Here is a 24,308-nt window from a genome sequence, read left to right on the forward strand (position 1 = left end):
CTCCCTCTGTGTTTGGATCAAAAGGTGTGGCAGCAATGACTTCCAAAGGTCAGAACACTTAAAGATGTTAATGATGTCTTCTAAGTAAAGGAATGCAGTTCAGAGATTCACTTTAGACTGTCTGCGATGTCAAAGACAGCTTTGAGAGCTAAAGTCTAGCTGAAAGGTTTGCCGTTCCTTTTATTGATTTTTGCTGTGATGTCCATGATGTAGAACAACTATAATTCCATATTATGGTGCTACAGTACAGTACAGACATTAAACATGCCACGTGATGCCATAGATGTCCATAGATATCCATATTTGGGCACGGCCAGTGGTGTAAAGTAACTAAGTACATTTACTTACTGTAAGCATTGTACTTAAGTAACATTTTAGGTACTTTTACGTTAAATGTTAATACTTTTACTTCCACTCTACTACATCTCAGAGGCAAATGTTGTACTTTGACTCCACTACAATTATTTGAAAACTTAAGTAGTTTCGTTGTAGATTTTGATTATTATTACAAAATATACATTTACCACTTCAGCCCTATTTAAACTTTGGCTATTTGAAAATAGCCTACACAAGCTGACGACGCGATGCAACGCGTTTTGGGACATTCTACATACTGAGTACTTTTACTTTTGGTATTTTAAGTGTATTTTCATACTTTTGTACTTTCACTCAAGTACATTTCGATTACTGGACTTTTACTTGTAACAGAGTATTTCTGCATTGCAGCATTGATACTTTTACTTACGTAAAACATTTGTGTACTTTGTCCACCACTGGGCACGGCAGTGGAGGACGTCGATATTCTGGGAGGTATGGGGGAAACGCAAACAGACTGCAGCGTCCTTGTTAGGTCATATTCCCCGCTTACTGGGGATGAACTGAACACTTGGAAATGTTAGTCCTTTGCTCAGGAGGAACGCTTCCTGATTGGGTTCACGACCCAAAAAGTTCTTCAGCATCTCTTCGGCATCCTTAGAACTACCAGGCTTCAGGATGCAGTTCCTGGCCAGATTGACCATGGTTCATAAGATCATACTGTATATGGCAAGGTCCCCATATTTTTAAATAGGACTAATTGTTTTACTCAGGTAAACTAAGTAAACCATTCTTTCCACTAGAGCCAGTGTAGCAAATGTGAGCCATCCTGCTTTTAACAGTAAAGTGTGCAAAGGATCATTTACTTACATAGGAGCCACACAGTGGAACGGCCTCGAAACCAGTGTCAAACTGACAACCAATCTGAGGTCTTTTAAACCACAGATAAAGGCTTGTCTATTAGTTCCCCTAAAGAGGGTTCTAGTCTATGAAAGATAAGGGGGCGCTTGTTTTTATGTAATGTACTGTATATGTTACTGTCATGTGTTTTGTATTTTAATGTATTTTTGAGCGGTGCAACCGCTCCTATAAGAGGGTTTAGGACCCATCCGTGGTGAAAGTTTTTCTTTCCGTCGTGAAAATGTGTCTTTCGCTGTGTTGCCATGCTGTGGAAAACACGCCCATAGGCTAAGCTTTGCAGGACGTGCTGTGATTGGCTAGCGAGACACATGATGATATTAACTTCAAACTTCGCAGACGCGCTGTGATTGGCTAGAGAGACGCATGATGAAATTAATAATAATGTAAAAAATGTAAGCACGTCACTTCGCAGGACGTGCTGTGATTGGCTACCGAGATGCATGATGAAAGAGGTTACGGTTACGGCAGATTAGGTCTGGCCCCTCTCAATAGAAATTGGATTTCTCTCCCTCCGAAGTTGTGAGCTAGGGACCAATTAGGGCCCAGTATGCAAATATGGGTCGGGTTTATCACCACTCACCAGGTGCATTTTTTTAATTTGCCCCTCGGAAATGCAGGTTTCACACAGAGATTCCAGACTTATATCTACGCAGTGATAATATCACTGAGTAGCCTGGCATGGCCAGACTCATATTATTAGTATGGCCATGCCAGGCTACCAGCTGCACAAACAATCACCCTCCCTCAGGGACCAGAAAATTCAGACGTTGACTACCATCCAAAGTACACAAACAACAATAGATTTAACTTTCACATTAAAAGCCTTCAGAGGGAGTCCTTCTCATTTTTAAACAATATATTTAACTTTCACATTAAAAGCCTTCAAAGGGAGTCCTTCTAATTTTCAAACAATATATTTAACTTTCACATTAAAAGCATTCAAAGGGAGTCCTTCTGATTTTCAAACAATATATTTAGGAATAGACTATGTGACAACCAGGAATAGTTTGGTGACCACAGGAGAGACTGGTGACAGCCGGAATGTAGACGGCATCCCGGGAGCAGTATGGGTTGGCGCCCCATGCTGTGTCTTCCGTGAGGAAGAAGCCCAACAAACCCGCGGTGAGGCCTTTAGGAGGGCCATTCAATCAATCCGCAAGTGGAGCCTGCAGTACCACCACGGCCCAAGGAACCATCACGCCAGAAGGAAATGTTTGGATCGAGGCGGTGCAGCGGATCTGGCGCAGTGCTCAGGTCCTGGACCTGGTGAGACGAAGGAGGAGCCCAGCCAGGAGTCAACCCACAGAGCCTAGTCCCTTCACGTGCCAGAGCCTCCCCGAGTCCCGGCAGAGTACTTCCGGAGAAGCGGACTGAGTGGCCCTGTCTTGCCCTGTAGGACTGACCGTGGGTAGCTACTGGGACGTAAGTCGGGGCTTGATCAACCCTGGCTGGGTCACCTGGGTGAGGGTGTATGTTGCGAGACCCGAAACACCCTATGACCCCAGGCTACAACACTGATGATACGTCCCAGTTGCATCCATGTGATGTTTTTCCTCATAACTTTCACATTAAAAGCATTCAAAGGGAGTCCTTCTAATTTTCAAACAATAGATTTAACTTTCACATTAAAAGCATTCAAAGGGAGTCCTTCTAATTTTCAAACAATAGATTTAACTTTCACATTAAAAGCCTTCAGAGGGAGTCCTTCTCATTTTCAAACAACACCATGGAGGACGCGACTTGAAAGAACAAATAAAACCTGGATGGATGTAAACTCTGGCACAGGAGACGAGGCAAACTACAGTACTTTGCAGCCACTTTTCCACTGATCACTATTGGACAAACAAGAGCGTTGGAAAATGTCCTGGATTCTGTTTACACCGTGTTGTGTCTGATGCAGCTTCCATTTGTCATCAGGGGTTCTGGGATGAGACCCAGGTCTGTGTTGTTACAGCTAGACTAAATCGCTGTTGTCGGGCAGAAACCTCTCATCTCCATATTCCAGCTTTTTGTCTTTTTTTGTGTAAATTAACGCCCAACTTGATCATACTACAACGCCACACAAACGTATCAATAGTAGCAGATACACAAGCTTGAAACGCAACGCGTTTTGAGCTTGTAGATCTGCTACTTTTGCCATTTTTTGCATTTGAATCCTGAAAAATGACAGTTTTAGACATAATGAGGTTTCCACGCGACAGAGACGAAATACAACATAACAGGATTATCAGAGCACATCCAGTGCACACTGCTGAGTGCTGACTGATCACACGACATGTTTCTACTGGATGCCCGTCGTCCTTTCCACATGTTCCCTAAATGCTAGAGGTTCAAACTCCAGCAAAGCATCTAGAAATGCAATATTTTGACAGCATATGGCTCCCCAGAGGTTGAGCCGTCTGACTGTGTGTGTGTGTGTGTGTGTGTGTGTGTGTGTGTGTGTGGGGGGGTGTGTGTCTGTGTTTCTGGAACTAATCTCACAAACCGCCGGACCGATCACAGTGCCACATTTCTTGTGCACACTGCCAGTAGTCAACAGAAGTACCGCCACTAAATTTATTTTCACATTAGGTTTTATAGTTATATATCATACTATTAATAATAATTCATTCATTCATATTATTATAACTAGACCATACCCGGTCGACGCATCCGTGGGGGGATATGCGCACATGATCTGGCAACCCGGGAGGCGACATTCTTTCACACATAAACGCTAATAAGAAGCTGAGATTTGATGAAATTGAAAAACGGCTTCACAGTTAAGTTCAGATGGTAATGGTCAATGGCTGTGTGCAAAATCAGAGCAATTGCTCCAGCCACTGAGGAGAACCGGGTAGCTTCACCACTACAGACAGAGGTTACTAGAATTATTGTAGGATATTTGACTTCATAATGGGGATCATTGTGGCTTTGATCGGGCTGAAATCTCATATCTCGAGTCATAAGGCGCATACCACATTTAGGCTCTATTGCAGTGTGACGGCGAATCGCATGGTTCGATTCCCGCCCGAGCCTGAACGACCTTTGCTGCGTGTCGCTCCCGTCTCCATCTCAACTGTGTACTATGAATGAAAAGGCAGAAAAGCCCCAAAAAATATCTTAGGAAAAAGAATTACATGACTCATGTCACAGACTTTCCACATGAAGGCCGAGATCCTCATTGGAACCAAGCCGTTCCCATATATGGATCCTACATGCTTGCAGTGGTGGAAAGAGAACTCTCCCGGCTGTCAAGACCTCTTAGGCCCCGTTTAAGACTGGCAGCCAAATCCAGTCAAATCCGATTTACTTCTCAAATCCGATCTTTAGGCCACGACTGCTCGCACTGCATTTACAAGTGATCAAATTGGATCTGTCACGGATCTGTGTGTTCAGACTGATTTAACCCATTTAGACCCGGAACGTGTCTGTGTCACTTTTTTTTATTTGAGCTAAAAAGCACTATTTTACACTTTGGCTATTCAAAAATAGCAGATATACAAGCTGTGCCGCACTACGAGCTTGTAGATCTGCTATTTTTTTTAAATCGTGAAAATGAGTGCAAATCTTTGAATATATATATTATTTTATAAGCAAACATTAACTCAAATCTTTGCTTTTGGGGGTCCCTGGAACAAAATATTTTGAGATGGGGGTCCGCGGCCAAATTCATATCATTTTGGGGGTCTTTGTCATGAAAGTTTGAAAACCACTGATATAGAAATATATGTTTTTCAGAAAACCATTAGGATTTAGAAGACATTTTGCAGAATCGGAAGCGCAGGCCTCAATGGGTTAAACACCGTCAACCCAAAGCCGCGCTGCGTCGACATATCTGCTTTGGTTGCCGTGGTAACGACGTAGAAGTCATGACTTATAGTTGATTACGCTCAGGAAATGCGACATAACAGACAAGCGACAACAACAAAAACTGTATAAAATAAATGTATTCCACCGTTTGTCTGTATGTTTTCTGATTTTATGTTTTATGTGAGGACTGCGGATGAAAATTAGCATATTTGCTAAATCCGGTGTATTTACGTCCATGTGACGTCCATTAATGTGCTCTGTCCTGTCCAAATAAACAAATAAAGTAAAGTAAAACACCTGTACTGAGGCTTCCCCCCAGAGTGTGCTAGGAGATATTGAATTTCTACGTCTGTCCACTGAATGCTGCTCGCCATTTCTTCTGTTAAACTTATGCTGCGCTATTGTTTTGTTTCTCGCGCTCTGTAATGGCGTCAGTGGCGCTCGGGTCGCGTTGCAAGTGACGTTTTTGGACAGTTTGATATGCGACTTGGGTTAGATCAGGTTAGAGCGTTCATACTGAGTCGCATCTTTAGAAATCAGATTTGAATCGGATTTGAAACCACCTCTGAATGTGGCTCAAGTCTGATTTGTAAAAATCGGATTCCATGTGACTTTTTTTCTGTTCAGACTTCATAAAACAAATCGGATTCCAATCTGGATATGGCATGAATCTGATTTAAAGAATATAAAGGATAGGCAAAGAATAAGCAGAATTGTGCTTCGGCCTGTTCCTTTTTTCGGTCATTGAATTTGGATTTTGTGCGTGAGTTGGTTGGATATGTACAGTACATTTGGGATGGTGATTTTTTCCGTGTGTTTTGATTTGTTGTAAACAAAGACAGAAAATAAAGCATTCATTCATCCATTTAGGCTGGATTTGGCTGGCAGTCTAAACAGGGGCCTTTCTGTCACCCAAATAGATCAGTGACACAGAGAGATGGTTGGAGACAGTGTTGCCAGATTCTGAGAGAGAAACAAGCAACCAGGCCTAGGAAAACCAGCCCAAAAGAAGCGACTATGGGCCACGTGTGCACTTTAACATATACATCAGCTATTTGAAAATAGCAGATCTACAAGCTCACAACGCGTCGCGATGTGACGCGTTGTGAGCTTGTAGATCGGCTATTTTCAAATAAAATCTTGCGGGGAAATTATAATAAGCAGACCTGGCAACCCTGGTTGGAGAGGAGCTGCTGTGATGAGGGATGGATGGATAATAACCACGATCCATAAATGTGTCTCTTGTCCTATAGCTTTGTGATATGTCGTCTCCTTCATTGGCAGCTACCTCCACTCTGGTGACAGGACAGCTAGAAGACCACAGACTCAGGCTCATCCTGAGACGAGGATTTGGATTTTGGCAGCTTGTCACAGACAAGTGGAACGGAGAGGGAAGTCTTTTGAGAAGTGCACAAGAGTTTCAATTTGTATCGTTTTGTCTCTCTGCCTGCCTGTGTCTTCATCCACTGACTGTTTAACATAAATGATGTGCGTGCGCGCGTGCGAGCTTTCTTTGAAAATGAGTAATTTCCTCTTTGTCTGTGTGTGTGCGTGTGCGTGTGTGTGAGAGTATATGTGTGTTTTCTTTTTTTTCCCAAATGAGTAATTTCCTCTTTGTGTGTGTGTGTGCGTGTGTGCGTGTGCGTGTGTGCGTGTGTGCGTGTGCGTGTGCGTGTGTGTAAAATTGTGCCACGGCCCAGCAGACTAAAGAGACAAGACCACGCTCCCATTGGATTCGTCCCCGCTCCCATTTCATGTCTTTTAACTTTGTCTCTAAATTGGAATCTTAAAAAACATAATTCTTTTTGACAAGAAGATGTGTGACTTGCTGCATATAACTGGTTTGAAGTTTGGATAAAACTAACCTTGTAAAACTTGACTAAGCTTGTGACATAAAGTTTTATATTCGTCTGGCTATGAAAGGACATTCAATGACAAGGCACCGGAATAGAATTAACGGTTACGTGTCGGCTTTCCGACATGTCGCCTTTCAGACGGTTAGTATCCCTATACCTAACCCTAACCCTAACCGCACGCGGAAGCCACGTAGTCGGAGTAGTGGGATGTCGGAATGGAAGGCGGTTACCAGAATTAACAGCTTAAACGCTTGGGATGAAGATGTGTACTTGTACATGCATGTGTTGCATCCACACACATGCACACCGCGCATGTGCACACATACACACATGTATGTGTCCATTCTTTAAGATGGGGTCACTAATTGGGACCCACCTGCTTTGAACTCTGCTGAATACATTTCTGTCATCCATTTCTCTGGGAAGACTCTGCTGCACTAAATGGAACAGAGCCTTAATTATTATCGTTAGTAAGTTAGTAGTCTCGCGTAGCCAGACCCCACAGAAAATGAAAAACAGCGACCTCTGCTTTTCTGATATTCTGTGGAGTCTGGCAGGAGTATAATGTTAGACTAGAGCGCAGGGAAACACCGGTTTCATGTCTGCCTATAGCGCATCACTTCCGGTTGGTGCGACCATGTTTTCATTCCCACTAACAATATTTCTACACGGAACACTAACACCACTTCTCCCAGAGAACATGGATGGTTTTGGTTATAAGCCCACTTGTTTCTATGATGAAAGAGTAATTTAAAATGTGAATATCTTTCCGTGGTTTTGTCCGCTCCGAGGACGCTATTGTTAAATTAGTTTCGGCTAGTTTCGAGGGGGGGAGGGTGAATCATGGTGGATGGACACGTGAATCCCGCCCACTACATTTGATTGGGTAAAGCGCGGCCCACTTCCTGATCTGAAGGCACGCCCACTTTTAGCCAATGCGCACTGGTTAGGACGAACCGCTCCGACAGATTCCACCGCAGGTCGGAATCTGTTCTTGAGAGATTAGTAAGTTAGTAACACCTGTGAAGGAAGTAACATTACACGACTATTTATGTCAATATGACTGCCGTGGAAAAAAAAGTCAGTTCAGTTCGACTCCCAGCTGAAGGAATGCATTGTGCCGAAGCTGCTTCAAACTAGCGTGTCTCTGGTGTAAAAAAATAAGATAATCAAGAGGGTGTATTTGTCACTCACTCATACAGGTACAAGCAGTGACATCTTGATGGGACATGTTCCACAGAGACTGTGCCGACACAGCAATACAACAAGATACTAATTAAAATAAAATAGTAATAATGCTCAATGTTATGAAGAAAAAGGCATCTGGATGGGAGTTTAACGCTGACAGTCTGGTGATTTATTATGACTCAACATCAGCCTTATGGGGAAGGAAGTAGATGTACATGTTGTGTATTTCTCAACATCTCATTGTCAATCAGTGAGGAACCGTAAACAGCGTTGGGACACAGCTGTGTCTCCAGCAGTTGGCCTGAGGAAAAGGTTGGGGTCAAATCCATTTCAATTCCATCATTTCAGTTAGGTGATGTCCAGAATCCATAATGCCGCGAAATATTGTCATGGCGCACGCGCGCACACACACACACACACACACACACACACACACACACACACACACACACACACACACACACACACACACACACACACACACACACACACACACACACACACACACACACACACACACACACACACACACACACACACACACACACACACACAGTAGGTGGTTACTATCAGCTTATAGCCGACTTGGATTTTCAGAAATAAAGCCTCATAAATGATGGATTTGTAAGATAAAGTATCATGTGTATAATACGATTTAAATGATGGATGTACAAAACGGAAGATCGTGTCAGACAGACAGACTTCCCAGCAGGATGCTCTACAGAGCAGCATGCTGGGAACTGGAGTTCATTGTAAAGGTTATTTTAAGACTGTGGTAAAATCCCAGAGCAGGTCCTGACATTTTACCCTATTATATCTCCAGCATCCCTGGAGTAGGTCAAACACACAGTGTCTCCACCAACACACCAGGACCTCTAGAACACCACAGAACACTAAACACTCCATCTCTCTCTCCGTCTCTGACACACACTACTGCCTTTTGTGAATATGATATACACAGGAGACATAGGGTATATTATTTCTGACATTATATGCTCTCACTTCAGAGAAATGGGATTTTTTTTTTGGGGTTCAAAAATTGGCAACGTTCCCCTCCAACAGATATCTAATCCCTCGTTTACTGTTGTCTCAAAATATTAGCATGGTGACCAGTGGTGCAAAGTAACTAAGTACAAAGTACAATTTTGAGGTATTTTTTACTTTACTGGAGTATTTCCAGTTTTCAATACTTTTACTTCTACTCCACTACATCTCAGAGGCAAATATTGTACTTTTACTCCACTACAATTATTTGAAAACTTTAGTTACCTTGCAATTATCAATTATTATATTATAAAACATCAGAGTACTTTTTCCACTGATGGTGACTATAAGCAACAACTACCTAAACCCCCCAGATTTCACTGATATAGTACAGTACAACCCAGGATGTCTTCCTTTGTTTCTGTCCTCCTCTCACGCCTTGTTCCCCAGGCTGTCATCCCTGGGTCAAAGGTCATACAGTACAGCAGCAGTGGTGGTCAGGAGGTCCTGGTTGTCATGCCAGGTCAAAGGTCACACAGAGCAGGTCTTGACATTTTACACAATCTGTCTGCAGCATCCCTGGAGCTCTGAGCAGCAAGTCAAACACACAGGGTCTCTCTCCAGCAAAACACCAACATCTCTCTCTCTCTCGCTCTTTCTCTCTCTCTCTCTGAAAGCAAAGTTGTCTCTCCTCTGTTGATTTAATACGTCGTAATATTAATAGCTTCGATATTATTTCTCCTGAGTGCGTGTGCGCGTTCGCGTGCGTGTGCTCAGACCGAGGACGCTGGGAGGGAGAGAGAAATGTTTACTCTGCTTTGCTGTGGGTTCAGGCTTGGCATAGATTTAGAAGCACAATCGCTATGTAGATCGTTTAGTGAATGTGATTCTGAATCTACGCTAAGCCTGAACCCACAGCAAAACAGAGTAAACATTTCTCTCTCCCTCCCAGTGGCATCGGTCTACGCTAGTCCTGTCACAAATAGCAGATCTACAAGCTTACAATGCGTCACTTCCGCGTTGTAAGCTTGTAGATCAGCTATTTCCGCTATTTTGTTTTTTTAAAGTATCAAATTATTAAATATGTCAGTAATTTCTTTGTATATTTAAAAATAAAAAATACTTTGTGACGCATTGTAAGCTTGTAGATCAGCTATTTTAAAGTATAACATTATTAAATATGTCAGTAATGTATTTGTAAATTGGAGTATTGTTTTATTATTATGAAGCCTTACAGGCAATCTGAAATTTGTTTTCAAATGTTACAATGTTCAATGCCAAAAATACCATTACATCGTTAATCGCAATTATTTGTGTGACAATTAATCGTCAGCTTACATTTGTCATCGTGACAGCCCTCGTCTACAAACGCACGCGAACACACGCACGCACGCACGCACGCACACACACACACACACACACACACACACACACACACACACACACACACACACACACACACACACACACACACACACACACACACACACACACACACACGCACACACGCACACGCGCACACGCACACACACACGCACACACGCACACACGCACACACACACTTCAGCGGGTCACATCTCTTTGCTCTCCAAGTGGCCTTGGGCGTCTCATATGCAGCCATCTCTTCACTAAACTTTGACTTCATTGTTGAAACCTTCCAGAGGAAGGAAGGCTGGCTGCTGCCAGACTGCAATTCAGCAGGTGGTGTTAAAAAGTGACTCTCGTTTCTTTATATAAATGTGTGTGCAGTTCTACTCTTTAAACCCTAAACCCACACTTCTTGGTACTAGAGGATGAACAGTCACACAAACAGATACCTATCATCTCTGCAATTAAAAATAAATGTTAAACCCATTAAGACCGGGAACGCATCTGTGTCACTTTTAGATTTATTTGGGCTATTTTAGAAAAATCGTGAAAATGTGTGCAAATCTTTGAATATATATATATATTTTTTTTTTAAACATTTGTAAAACGTTTTGTTCCAGGGATCCCCAGAGGAAAAGATTTGACTTACAAATGTTTGCTTTAAAACTATATATATATTCAAAGATTTGCACTAATTTTCACGATTTTTCAAAAATAGCAGATAGACATCTTAAAAGTACACAGATGCCTTCCCGGTCTTCATGGGTTAAAAGCAATATGGGACTTATAGATTATATCAATACTATTATATAACTCTCACATCAGCAGTGGTTGGAGGTGATCTCCCTATACTCTGCAGAGCCGAACTGGACACTAGACGTGCCAGACATATCTAATTATCTCACTCCGGCAGAGGGAGATCAGCGGACATAAATCTTACGGATTGTAGCTTTAAGTGACTTTAAAATCATACTTATTTTGCAAATTGTGTTTTCAGCTTTCTCCAGCAATAATTCAGTTATCACTAAACTCACAAATGTCCTTCATATGCAGGTCTGTTAACTACAATCTGTGTGTAACGGCACATCCTAAGTGCTAATTGAACTCCAGCAGTGTAAAGATGAGTAATGAGTACTCGTAAAAGTACAAAAGTATTGGTATCAAAATGTACTTAAAGTACCAAAAGTAAAAGTATTAAAATGTTTGAAAATAGCCTAGAGATAAAATAGGGCTAAAGTGGTTAATGTATGTTTTATAATGTAATAATTGATATCTGCAAAGTAACTGGTAACTCAAATAATTGTAGTTGAGTAAAAGTACAATATTTGCCTCTGAGATGTAGTGGAGTAGAAGTAAAAGAGTAGACAATTGGAAATACTCCAGTGAAGTAAAAGTACCTCAAAATTGTACTTAAGTACAGTACTTGAGTCAATGTACTTAGTTACTTTTCACCACTGCCCATACAGGTCCCTTATACAGACCCACGACCTACGATGAACCCTGCCTGGCATGTCTGTAAGGGACCGAGGAACCCATCGAGCATTGTGAAAGTACTGTTGTCAGTTCTACAAACTAAATACTGGTTTATACTGGCTAAGGTGGTTTGCGGTGCTGTTGCTTTAATGAACGCTCATAGTCCAACACATTCTCATTCTGCTGGGAGGAGAGAAATGAAGACACCTTGTCAACCTCTGCTCGATTAAACCTCAACCTCAGACATTCTCACTGCATACTAATCCTCTTCCCTGTAGACTCGGTGATCACGTACGGCAGGTATGTCTCTTGCCGGCCTGGCGCCTTTCCATCCACGTAAGCTCATTAGCATGTGCAGGGAGATTCCCCCCTGCCTGTGTATGCAGATGACAGGTGTGCCCTACACATGTACCATACCTACCCTGAGATCTGTACAGAGTAGTGTCATCTAGAGCAGTGGTTCTCAAACTTTTTCATGTCAAGGACCCCCAAATAGACACTTATTAGCCCGCGGACCCCCATTTCAAAAGATATGCCAGGGACCCCCCATACGAGAAGGTTTTTACAGCTCTCTAGCAGTGATTCTCAACCATTTTAATTTCAAGGACCCCCAGTTTTGACATTTATTAGAGGCTACGGAACCCCATTTAATGGCATTTATACCTCTGGGACCCCAATTTATATTGTAAAATCAATGTTAATTTAACTCTGAGAGTGTCCAAATGGAACCAAATGGACCCGTTAGGGTCCATTTGGTTCCATTTGTACACTCTCAGAGTTACAGACCCATAAGGGTCCATTTGGTTCCTATCCATCATTTAGCTGGGGACCCCCTGGAACCCCCTCAAGTACCCCTGGGGGTCCCCGTACCCCACTTTGAGAACCAATGATCTAGAGCAGGGGTGGGCAGCATTTATTTCCAGAGGGCCATACTGACTTCGATAAAATGAGTGAAGGGCCACACATTGTACAATTGAATTGAAACTTGAAACGCATTGTGCTGAATGATGTTAAGACTGCATGAATTTGGTAGACATGCCAGACTTCTTTAGAATAAGGTCCTTGCTTTCACAACAAGAATGTTCATCAACAAAATGTTGATCTTTCATTATCTTTTTGTATCACTCTGGTGTACTCTGTACGAGGTTACAATGAAAAGATTACATAACACAATCCACGTCAATGCCGTATCTTATTATATGATATGCACCATTCCATAGGTCACTGATAAAACACATTGAATTCACATTGCATTCATTATATATGGACTCACGACTGTTTCACTGTTACATTAAAAAACGTAAAACATTTGAGTACATCCGGATGGAGGAATGCAGATGTTCTCAAATGGCAAATATGAATTACTATTAATTGGAGTTAAATAATTTGTCTCAAAACCATTAACATATGGCATATGACTTGGCGGGCCGGATTGAGATGGTCAAAGGGCCGGGTCCGGCCCCCGGGCCTTATGTTGCCCATGTGTGATCTAGAGTCACACAGCACTGATCACAATCACGCCTACCCTGAGATCTGTACAGAGTAGCGTCATATACATACAATTTACAATTTAGGCATTAAGCAGACGCTCTTAATCCAGAGTGATTTACAGTAAGCAAAGACAACACACGGTAATACATAAAATGCATAGAAATAGTCATCTAGGATCATAGGTAAACCAAGAGATCTGTACAGAATAGTGGCATCTACCTTCTTGGCCAAAACCGTATATAAGAAACATTATAAACTAGAAAAAGTGCTCCTCGGAGCACAAGTCTCCGCCAGCAGACTTGGGAATGTTGGGAATGTTCTACTTCTTATGTTCTAATTCTTACAAAAAATAGAACATGTTACTGTGTCATAGTAACATGACACAAGTGTCCTATCCGTCTGTATAAGTGTCCTATCCGTCCTGTCTGTATAAGTGTCCTATCCGTCCTGTCTGTATAAGTGTCCTATCCGTCCTGTCTGTATAAGTGTCCTATCCGTCCTGTCTGTATAAGTGTCCTATCCGTCCTGTCTGTATACGTGTCCTATCCGTCCTGTCTATGTAAGTGTCCTATGTAAGTGTCCTATCTGTCCTGTCTGTGTAAGTGTCCTATCCAATTTCTCAGCCATTTCGTGATTATTCCTGTCTTACCTCACTTTGAAAGAGGCTAAGACTCTTTCAAAGTGACACATGTATTTATAGGCCGCTATACGTCACTAGCCAATCAGATCACACTATTTCACCGTATTGTCACGTGTCACGTGAGGCTTGACCAATGTTAGCTTGACATGTGGAAAGTGAAAACAATGTCTCCTGGCGGAGACAAAAATATATATATATTTGTTTTTTTTCAAATAATTTGTTGTACCATTGCTGTGCCTCTGTTGTACAGCTACATGATTATGGCAAAACTTATGATCACTATGGGTCCATATTGAGATCACTTCAAATATATTTACATTCGGTATTCAGTGTTAAAATCTATTCGACCGAATACCGAATATGCTTTTTTGGGCCATATTCGGTTAAAGAGATTGGTGCAGTGACTGCATACTAATCCTCTTTCCTGATCGGTCATGTACAACAGGTGTGTCTCCTCATTTTACCCCATACTGCTGACACCACCAGCCTAGTGCCTTTCCATCCACATGTGCTTATTAGAATCAGAATCAGACCTCAGTGTCACGTCACATTACAAGCAAAACGGGTGAAAATCTTAATTAGCTTATTAGCTTGCGCCAGGACACGCTGATGAAGGCTTTTAACACCGAATGGCGTTCATGGTCTGCAGCCTCTGTCATGTTGTTTATCTGAGCAAAACGTTCAGAAGGACTTATTTGTGACTGAGCGCTGGCATTTCTTCTTTCTGTACTGAACATACTGGGATCAGAGTAGGTCTGAACGCCCAGACGTCTGACAGTTTGTTTGTTATAATTGGCATGCAGATCCCAATGAAACAAATTAATTGGGTAAATTACCTATTCATGTTCTGCCTCGCGATATGCAAGGCTACTCGCACAGCACTTTGCCAGCCATCTGGTCTCTGTAGAGTCAACTATTTCCCTCATCAAGGAACATGTTCTATTTGTTCTCCTTTTCTTATTTTTAACCCATTAAGACCAGAGGTTCCGATTCTACAAAATGTCTTCTAAATCCCAACAGTTTTTTGAAAAAAAACTATGTTTCTATATCAGTGGTTCTCAAACGCGGACCCCCATCTCATAATATGTTGTTCCAGGGACCCCCAGAAGTGAATATTTGAGTTACACATGTTTGCTTTAAAAAAATATACATATTCAAAGATTTGCACACATTTTCTCGATTTTTCAAAAATAGCAGATCTACAAGCTCATAGCGCGGCACTCGATGCCGCGCTATGAGCTTGTCGATCTGCTATTTTTGAATAGCCAAAGTGTAAAATAATGCTTTTTATCTCAAATCAAAAAAATTACACAGATGCGTTCCGGGTCTTAAAGGGTTAACCCTACTCTGTTCATGTGAGTCACATTCATCCTTATGCGTCTCCCTTTCACTGTCTGGTTGTTCAGCGTTCAAAGCTATCGAAATAAAAGGAGGAAAAACACAAAGTACAAGAATGCGTGTGATATGTACAGTGTATACATCACGGCTATTTGCATAATCGCATATATTCAAATGTCTTATGCAAATGCCTTGAGACAGCTAATGACTGTGACATTCCCACAAGGCGCTTTCCAACTGTTGCCAGAAAGTAGTATGTCATTTCCACACGGCGCTTTCCATCGCTGCCAGAAAACGTTCTGACATTCCCACACAGAGCTGCCAGAAAGCACTCTGACATTCCCACACGGTGCTTTCCAACGCTGCCAGAAAGCGCTCTGTCAGTTAAAAGTCACGTCTTTCACAAGCTGGAGATCTATTTGGAAGGGAACTCACCGGAAGGAATCTTTGCCTCTCTCTCTCTCTCTCTCTCTCTCTCTCCATTGTTTATCATTGTTAGCCGCCAAATATGGCGAAGATGCTGTTATTTGCACCCCTGAGGGGTGTTTGGGTATTTGTCCAAGATTTGCTGACAGTCCTTTTATACAGAAAGTTGTATGTTTGTGTCCTTGTATTGTATCGCTTATGTGGACATAAATACACCATTAAAAAGCGTGCGTGTGTGTGTGCGCGCGTGTGTATGTGTGTGTACAGGGGGGCTCTGTGCCATGTTTCCATGCACTTCCTCTCCAGACAACACAGATCCCACAAGCAGATTATAAATCAGCAACACAGACTTCTGAAGAACGCCTTCCTCTTCTCATGTGAATGATGGTAAGAGTTTGTAGTGGGATTCAGGGGTAACCGCCTTCCATTCCGACATCTCACCACTCCGACTGGTGGCTTCCGCGTGCGGTTAGGGTTAGGTATAGGGTTAGTTAACGTCGGAATGGCGACATGTCGAAAAGGCGCCATGTAACCTGATTCAGTATGGATGTGCACAATTGCACGTCTCTGTATGCATATGGATGCATGTTTATTATGTGTACTATGTGCACATGTGCAAAAATTGACGTTTCGGCCGATGTGGCAGGGGATGCACACACATGCGTATATGTGTATGTGCATGTGTGTGTGATAGAGGTCGCAGTGGAGTGTGTGTGATGTAAAGTCTTCAAATCAATCAGCATCATCATCCTCATCATCACAGTCAAACATTCCCTCCAGATGCAACCACAAACCCACAAGGATAGACCCACCTCTCCATTGTTACACACACCGCAACACAAGAAGTCCCGCCTTTCCCCCACAATGCACCTGCACCTTTTTACACATTTTGTGAATGTGATACGCATAGATATAGAAACCTAGATACCTCACTGGCCGCTGCAGTTCATTGGAGCGACCTGTATCGCGGCCGCCATATTAGAGGGGGCACGCTTGCTGACTCCTGGCCAATCACAGCGCGTCTTTTCCGGGACTTGTCAGAATATAGTTGTAAAATATCGAATATGGCGGCCGCGATACAGACGCCCCAGAGTCGGAGGAGGAGGCGTCTACCTTTATTTATCTATTGTGATACGTGGCCCAGAAAGAGAGAGATGTGAACATAATAAACATTTGACCTGAGAGGTCAGAGTTCAACACAACACTGAAGGAAACTTCATTAAGGATGATGTGGACACCAGCTGTTGACTAGATGAACAGTGTCCATTAGGGTCATTTATAGAGCATGTATATCCATTGGATATACATGCTCTATAAATGACCCTAATTGACCTTTGTGCTGGTGTGTGCAGGTGTGATACATCCAGTATCACGTATCTGTAGGATGTCAAAAACATAATGTTTAAAACCACAGCCCCGGTTAATAGAAATGTTCTGACCTTCCTGGAGGACCCCGTCTCCCTCCTGCTCCGTCCTTGGGAGAGCCAGTGTGCTGTCACCGTCCGTCCCCTCTGTGTCCCTGCAGGAGACAAAGACATGTTGATTACACTACTTCACTGTTATATCGATAGATACATTGTAGATAGATAGATAGATAGGTAGATAAATGGAGCAGAAAAACTGGTACACTGTGACATCACTAGTTGAACATAAGTGCAATTAATGGTCTTTTGTGGAAGTTAATTCATTAAATTAACGACCTGTGTGATTATCACTTAGTCCCGCAGGCAGACTGCTGATAGGACACAGTGTACAGTGTATTGAACGCACCGTAACATCAATAAATCATTAATAAATCATTTTCTTATTTTCTTTTTTCTCTCCATGAATGACCACAGTCAAATAAACAACCATTCAACCTCCTAATAAAAGAAAACATTAAATAAATGTGTGAGGCTTATGCACAGAGAAATGTCTGACTGTGTTTAAACACATTTCTCACAGGGTTGGTTGATTGCAGTCGTCATGACAACGAGGTGACTTCACAATAACAGCACTGCTTTCGGGAAGCGGCTCGACACGACGACTAGATTACGACAGACGAATCACCAGCCGTCTCGCAGTTGACAAAAACACTTTGTGTGGAAGTTGAATTTAAATGGCGTGATTTCTATAAGCTGTCGGGCCGAGGGGGCTGCACACTCCATCACAGATAACGTTTTCACATCAGCCCTTCTCCGCCGTTGGCAGGAGAGCAATGGGCTAAACAGACACAGGGATTCTCACACAGTCAGAAGTGTTCGGCCGATGTCATGTGGAGTGATGGCGGCCAGTGTTCCAGTGGAATGGACTTAGAATCCCATTTATTTCTCCAATCTAGTCCACACTGCAAGTGATTTGTGTATTCAGACATCGTCAACCTATTGCAATGGTTGCTATGGTAAAGATGTAATGACATCGGTGTGGGCAAAACTTAACTTGTTGGACGTAAATAGCCGATCAAGCCGACAAGAACACAATGCGTCACAACGCAACACTTTTAGATCTGCTATGCTATTTGCCGTGTGAGACACCACTAGGCCTGTCACAATTACTACATGTTGAAAAATGTTCACACATTTTACAATATGAAAAAAAAGCAGAAATAGCAGATCTATAAGCTTACAACGAGTCACTTCATGATCTGCTATTTCTGCAATTTTTCCATGTATAAAATTATGAAATTATTAAATTATTAATCAAATCATTTGTCAAATCTGCCCTGTGTCATTTTTTATTACGAACAGAAAACAGAAATGAATACTTTTTTCATACTGTACTGTATGTTCCAGTGTTCAGTGCCAACCACACAATGAAATCATTAATCGCAATTATTTGAGTGACAATGAATTGTCAACTTAAATTTGTAATCATGACAGCCCTAGACACCATCGTATAACATCAGTATAAATCAGGCCTCAGAGTCCAGACTGACTGAGACACGTATTTATAAATCAGATTTGAATCACTATGAGTTCAGACCACCTAGGAATGTGGTTCCAATCGGATTAGGCAAATAGAGTGGTTTCCATGTGTTTATTTTCAGACTTGATGAAATCAATCTGAACTATCTGGATAGACGACAGGTCTTCGGCTGGCTCGGTTTGGCGATGGTGGGATGTGGGATGGAGGATGACTGATTTAAGCAGTCACACCTGGCCTGGGTCCGACTATAACTGGACTCAGAGCTGGGTGTGGCTAGCCTGGTTCCAAACCATAGACCCCGCCCACTCTCTGAGTGGACTGCCTCTTGGTCTGGTCTATTGGTCTGGTCTATTTTCAAATAGCCTAGGTATGAAATAGGGCTAAACTGGTTAATGTATGCTTTATAATGTAATAATAACTAGTAACTAAAGTTTCCAAATAATTGTAGTGGAGTAAAAGTACAATATTTGTCTCTTAGATGTAGTGGAGAAGTAAAAGTACTGAAAACAGTAAAGTAAAAATACCTCAAAATTGTTATCTTGAAAAAAAACGGCTGTTGTCTGTCCTACAATTGAACCTGTCACACTCAAGAGTCACATGGCTCTCTTCCGCTGCTTAGCCTTTTAGCTCACAGCTAACCAGACAGAGAACCCACAGAGCAGGTCCATGATGTAACTGTTACAACAGCACCCAGCGAGGAGGCCTCACGAGGCGCCACAGGCCTCTTCCACGCGCCTGTCACTTATGAACCCTAAACACCATCACAACACAGCGGGGCTCTTCAAAAAGGACTCGTTGACACTCTGCTAACAATAGCAGCCTCTCACAGTGAAATGGGTTCATTGCGTAATCTGCATCACTACATAAGACCCTCCACGCAAGCTGGACTGAGGCTTTGTCGGCCGCATGCTGTACCATGGTACAACTCTAAAGGTCATTACACACCGGCGATTATGCGAATATATACGCAAAATTCGGACTCGTTTCGAATAAATAAAAGACGCGTTTTCGCTTCGCTTTTTCGCTCCGTGGAAGCTTGCATTGACTTTATAAGGTTTTTAAAAAAAACGCATTATTCGCATGAAAAAATCGTCCCCGGTGTGTAAGGGCCTTAACTCTGCTCTCTGGACGGATGTGACGTCAGTCCAAAAAAACGTCCCTTCCGTCCGCTGATATGATAGGATCTTGAGAAAAAGGTCCATATCTCCATATCTTTTTACAGTGGTCAAAACAAGCCATTTTCGACGCACGATCACTCTGCAATGGCGGATCGCGGGAGAAATATTATTGTTCCAGTCGTTAGACGGGACCCTCGGCCATCGCGCAGACACCTTTTGTTGGTTCCTCGTGGTGGCTTCTACAGCTCTAAACAGATCGACGTAAACGGTAAGAAACGCTGGCACTGGATGTACCCCGTTTTAAAAAACCTCTGGCACTCGATGTGTTAAAACACATAAATCCACGTAAAAAAAAGCATCCATTCATGTAGCGCGATGACCCTGGCTACATCCTGCAACAATAACATTTCACTCGCGAGTTACGGGTAACGGGGGGGGATCGCGCATCGCGCATGACCGGTTTTCCCCACCGGAAACAGATTCGGAGATATAGGCGTTTTAAAGAAGTTAGTAGACAGGAAGCGGATGGGAGCCATGTTTTTGTTTCCGGTGATCCATTTGGCCTATCCTTCTCAGGATCACAATGGGTACTCCCAGAGCTGCTCCAGCCCCGCCCGTGTGGAGAAAAACAAAAAAAACAAAAAGACAGCAAAACCGAATACCCTTCGGTTTTGGCACCCCGTGTAATTATATGCAAAACCGAATACCCTTCGGTTTTGGCAGCCCATGTGTTAAGAGTGTCTGCTAAAGGCCTAAATTGTAAATTATAAATTCTAACTTCATATCAAAAGTCCAACTTCAACTTCAAATGAGATTCTGATTGGCCCGTTGCTTCAGGGCAGCAGAGATCAACCGCTGTCTCCCACAGGCTAAAGGTCACCAATTAATAGCAGATAAGACTGAAAGGAATCCATTAAATGTCAGTGGTGCTACGTCTAGAACTGCTGGAGGGGATGGGGGATGGGGGGTTTCCATGACATTTGCAGCTTTCAGAATAAGGGCAGGCAAGGTAATGAGGAGAACAGAGCTGTAGAGTGAAATATGAGTTGAACTCTATGGTGGTTTAGTGTAGAATCCTGTTTTCTTAGTGAGCTCGCCTGATGAACTAAAAACCAGTGTCGGAAAAAGTACTCAAATGTTCTACTTAAGTAAACGTATCAATACTGCAATGTAGAAGTACTCTGTTACAAGTAAAGGTCCAGAATTCAAAATGTACAAAGTAAATTTACAGTACAAAAGTATTATCAAAATGTACTTAAAGTACCAAAAGTAAAAAGAACTGTTTGGAAATAGCAGATCTACAAGCTTGTAGATCGGCTATTTTCATATAGCTTAGGTATAAAATATGGCTAAAGTGGTCAATGTATGTTTAATAATGTAATAATGTATATCTGTATATCTGCAATAATTGTAGTTGAGTAAAAGTGCAATATTTGTCTCTTAGATGTAGTGGAGTAGAAGTAAAAGTACTGAAAACTGGAAATACTCCAGTAAAGTAAAAAATACCTCAAAAAAGTACAGTACTTGAATAAATGTACTTAGTCACTTTACACCACTGTTAAAAAACATATTGAGTCCTTTTTCCTCCCACGCTGAACCCCACCCCCTCCACAGCTCTGCACAAAAAAAAACTGAAACATCTGCCCGGCAACGGCCTCGATCCGCTCGAGTTAATGTGGAAAAATATGGTTATTACAGGGTCCATTGAGCACTTTTCAAATGGACACTAATGGCAGAAGATGTGGTATTGATCTGACCATGGAGCGGAGCAGTGGGCGAGTTCCTCAATTTGTCTCAGTCAGTTTGTTTGGTTTGGTTTCCTGTAGAAGTACAGTGCAGAGAGAGGAAGGCAGCTGACACCAGATGCAGCAGCAGGCTATGCTAGTTTCATACACATTTCCTGCTCTCGCTGGAAGCTTAAGAGGAAGCATCATAAATAGGATTAAAAGCGGCCTTGCAAATGTCCCCCTAATTCTGACAAGAGATTGATAATGAAAATCACATGTTATCGTGTCGGAAGCAGTGAGCAAAGCACCGTCTACGTTCCTCAACCCCCCTCACAGCTGCCGACATATTTTTCACAGGGATGTTTAAATCTTGAGAACATCTTGAATTCTTTATTTGGCTCTGAGGCAGAACATTTATCAGATAGGGAGCGAGTGGAGTGTCTGGCGCCATCGGCTCGGGCATGGCAGTGAGACGCACCACAGCGCGACACACAAGACACCACCATCTCAATGCCAGTGGTGTAAAGTAACTAAGTGCATTTACTCAAGTACTGTACTCAAGTACAATTTTGAGGTACTTTTACTTTACTGGAGCATTTCCAATTGTCTATACTGTTACTTCTACTCCGCTACATCTCAGAGGCAAATATTGTTCTTTTACTCCACTACAATTATTTGAAAACTTTAGCTATACTAGTTACTTTGCAGATGTAAATGATTACATTATAAAACATACATTAACCACCATAGCCCTATTTTATACCTTAGCTATTTGAAAATAGCCTACAAGCTCACAACGCGTCGCGAGCTTGTAGATCTGCTATTTTCAAACCTTTTAGTACTTTTACTTTTGGTACTTTAAGTACATCTTGATACAATACTTTTGTAGTTTTACTCTTGTAACAGAGTACTTCTACATTGCAGTATTGATACTTTTACTTGAGTAAAACATTTGAGCACTTTTTCCACCACTGCTCAATGCCAACGTCAACAAATGCCGTGCTAGTGTGTGGAGTCTCCATCATTAGAACATCTCCTCTGTAAAAACCATTAAGGAATGGCTAATAGCTTTCACAGGGGCATTAGAGGATGGAGGGGAGGTGGGGTTCTCTCAATCACCCCCCCCCCCCCCCCCACCCCCCACCCACACACACACACACATCCCAAAAATGATGGAGCGCAGCTGAGACCGAGGCTCCGGGCGTTTAATGAACGGCGGGCGGATGCAGCAGCAGCAGCCAACCTCCAAGTCAACAAATCACCTCGGTCCCTCTCTCTTCACTTCACCTGACTGTGAAACACTTCCACACAATATAGACACTTCTCTCTCTTTCTCTCTGTGTGTGTATGTGTGTGTGTGTGTGTGTGTGTGTGTGTGTGTGTGTGTGTGTGTGTGTGTGTGTGTGTAGGGAAGTGAATGAGGAAAAAGTGATGTGAGGGGGGCGAAAAAGTGATGTGAGAGGGGCATTTCCTCCACACACACACGCACGCGCAGGTTTGTATTACTATACTTGCGAGGACATCAACATTTTAGGACAGAGATTTTATGAGTGCCATTTTTGCATTTTTTTGGGCATTTTTTATAGTATAAGCCCAGAGCCGAAAAATAAAAGATGTACAAGCTCACGCGTTGTTAGCTTGTACATACATATTTTACGGTGCACAGCAACAGCTGCAAAACAAAGTATAATCAAGCAGAATTCTAACTCTAACCCCCTAAACCTAACTTCTAAATGTCTAATCCTAACCCCAACCTGAATATTTTACTAAGTGTAAACGTATCTATAAAAATATTGTTTTAACCGTGAAAAAAAACACGTTTTTTCTTGTGAGGAACAGGAGAAGGGTCCTCACAATGTCTATTTCTCATATTCTACTATACATGTGGGGACATTTGGTCCTCACAAGTATAGTAACACACACACACACACACACACACACACACACACACACACACACACACACACACACACACACACACACACACACACACACACACACACACACACACACACACACACACACACACACACAGAGGAGAGAGCTCTCGACGGCAAATGATCTTTTAATGGCTGTCTTTCACGTTCTCTCGTCTCCCGTTACAGATGTGTTTGTACAGCTGGACGTATTTACATCTGGAGTGGCGTAACGTTGTGGAGCTTCACGAGGCGGCCGTGCTGTTCCCAAAGTTTTCTGTGAAAAACACACAACCACTTCAGGGGGCTGTGAGGCAGACGGCCAAATGAGGAGTTGGATTTGAATTTCAAGGAGGACGCCATCTTCCAAAATGGACGCCTCTGGGTCCAAACAACATCAATTCATGAGTGTGAAGAGCAATATCCCACCAGTGGTGGAAAGTAACTAAGTATATTTACTTAAGTGCTGTACTTAAGTAACATTGTGAGGTATTTGTACTTTACTTGAGTATCTCCAATTTCCAAAACCTTTACTTCTACTCATCTCAGAGGCAAATATTGTACTTTTACTCCACTACAATTATCTGAAAACTAGTTACTTTCAAGATTTTGATTATTATTACAAAACACACATTAACCACTTCAGCCCTATACATTTCAGCCATTTGAACATAGCCGATCGACAAGCTCACAATGCGTCGCATCGTTGATCTGCTATTTTCAAAAGATTTTTATACATTTGAACTTGAATAACAATATGAATACTGTTACTTTTGGTACTTTAAGTACATTTTGATACCAATACTTTTGTACTTTTACTAAAGTAAATTTTGAATTTGGGACTTTTACTT

General features: G+C 42.3%; 1 protein-coding gene across 2 annotated transcripts in view; it reads right to left on the reverse strand.

Annotated features, from left to right (window-relative positions):
• The window catches only part of adam19a (ADAM metallopeptidase domain 19a), a 139,030-nt gene that overhangs the window by 97,958 nt on the left and 16,764 nt on the right, over window positions 1–24,308 (reverse strand). For both annotated transcript variants that reach the window (XM_084042497.1, XM_084042496.1), the window contains exon 2: window positions 17,232–17,311. In XM_084042497.1, coding sequence (XP_083898623.1) covers window positions 17,232–17,311 — 80 coding nt within the window. The remainder of the gene's footprint in view (window positions 1–17,231; window positions 17,312–24,308) is intronic.

This window comes from Gymnoscopelus microlampas (genome assembly GCF_963454915.1).
Source record: "Gymnoscopelus microlampas genome assembly, chromosome: 19".
Lineage (NCBI taxonomy): Eukaryota > Metazoa > Chordata > Actinopteri > Myctophiformes > Myctophidae > Gymnoscopelus > Gymnoscopelus microlampas.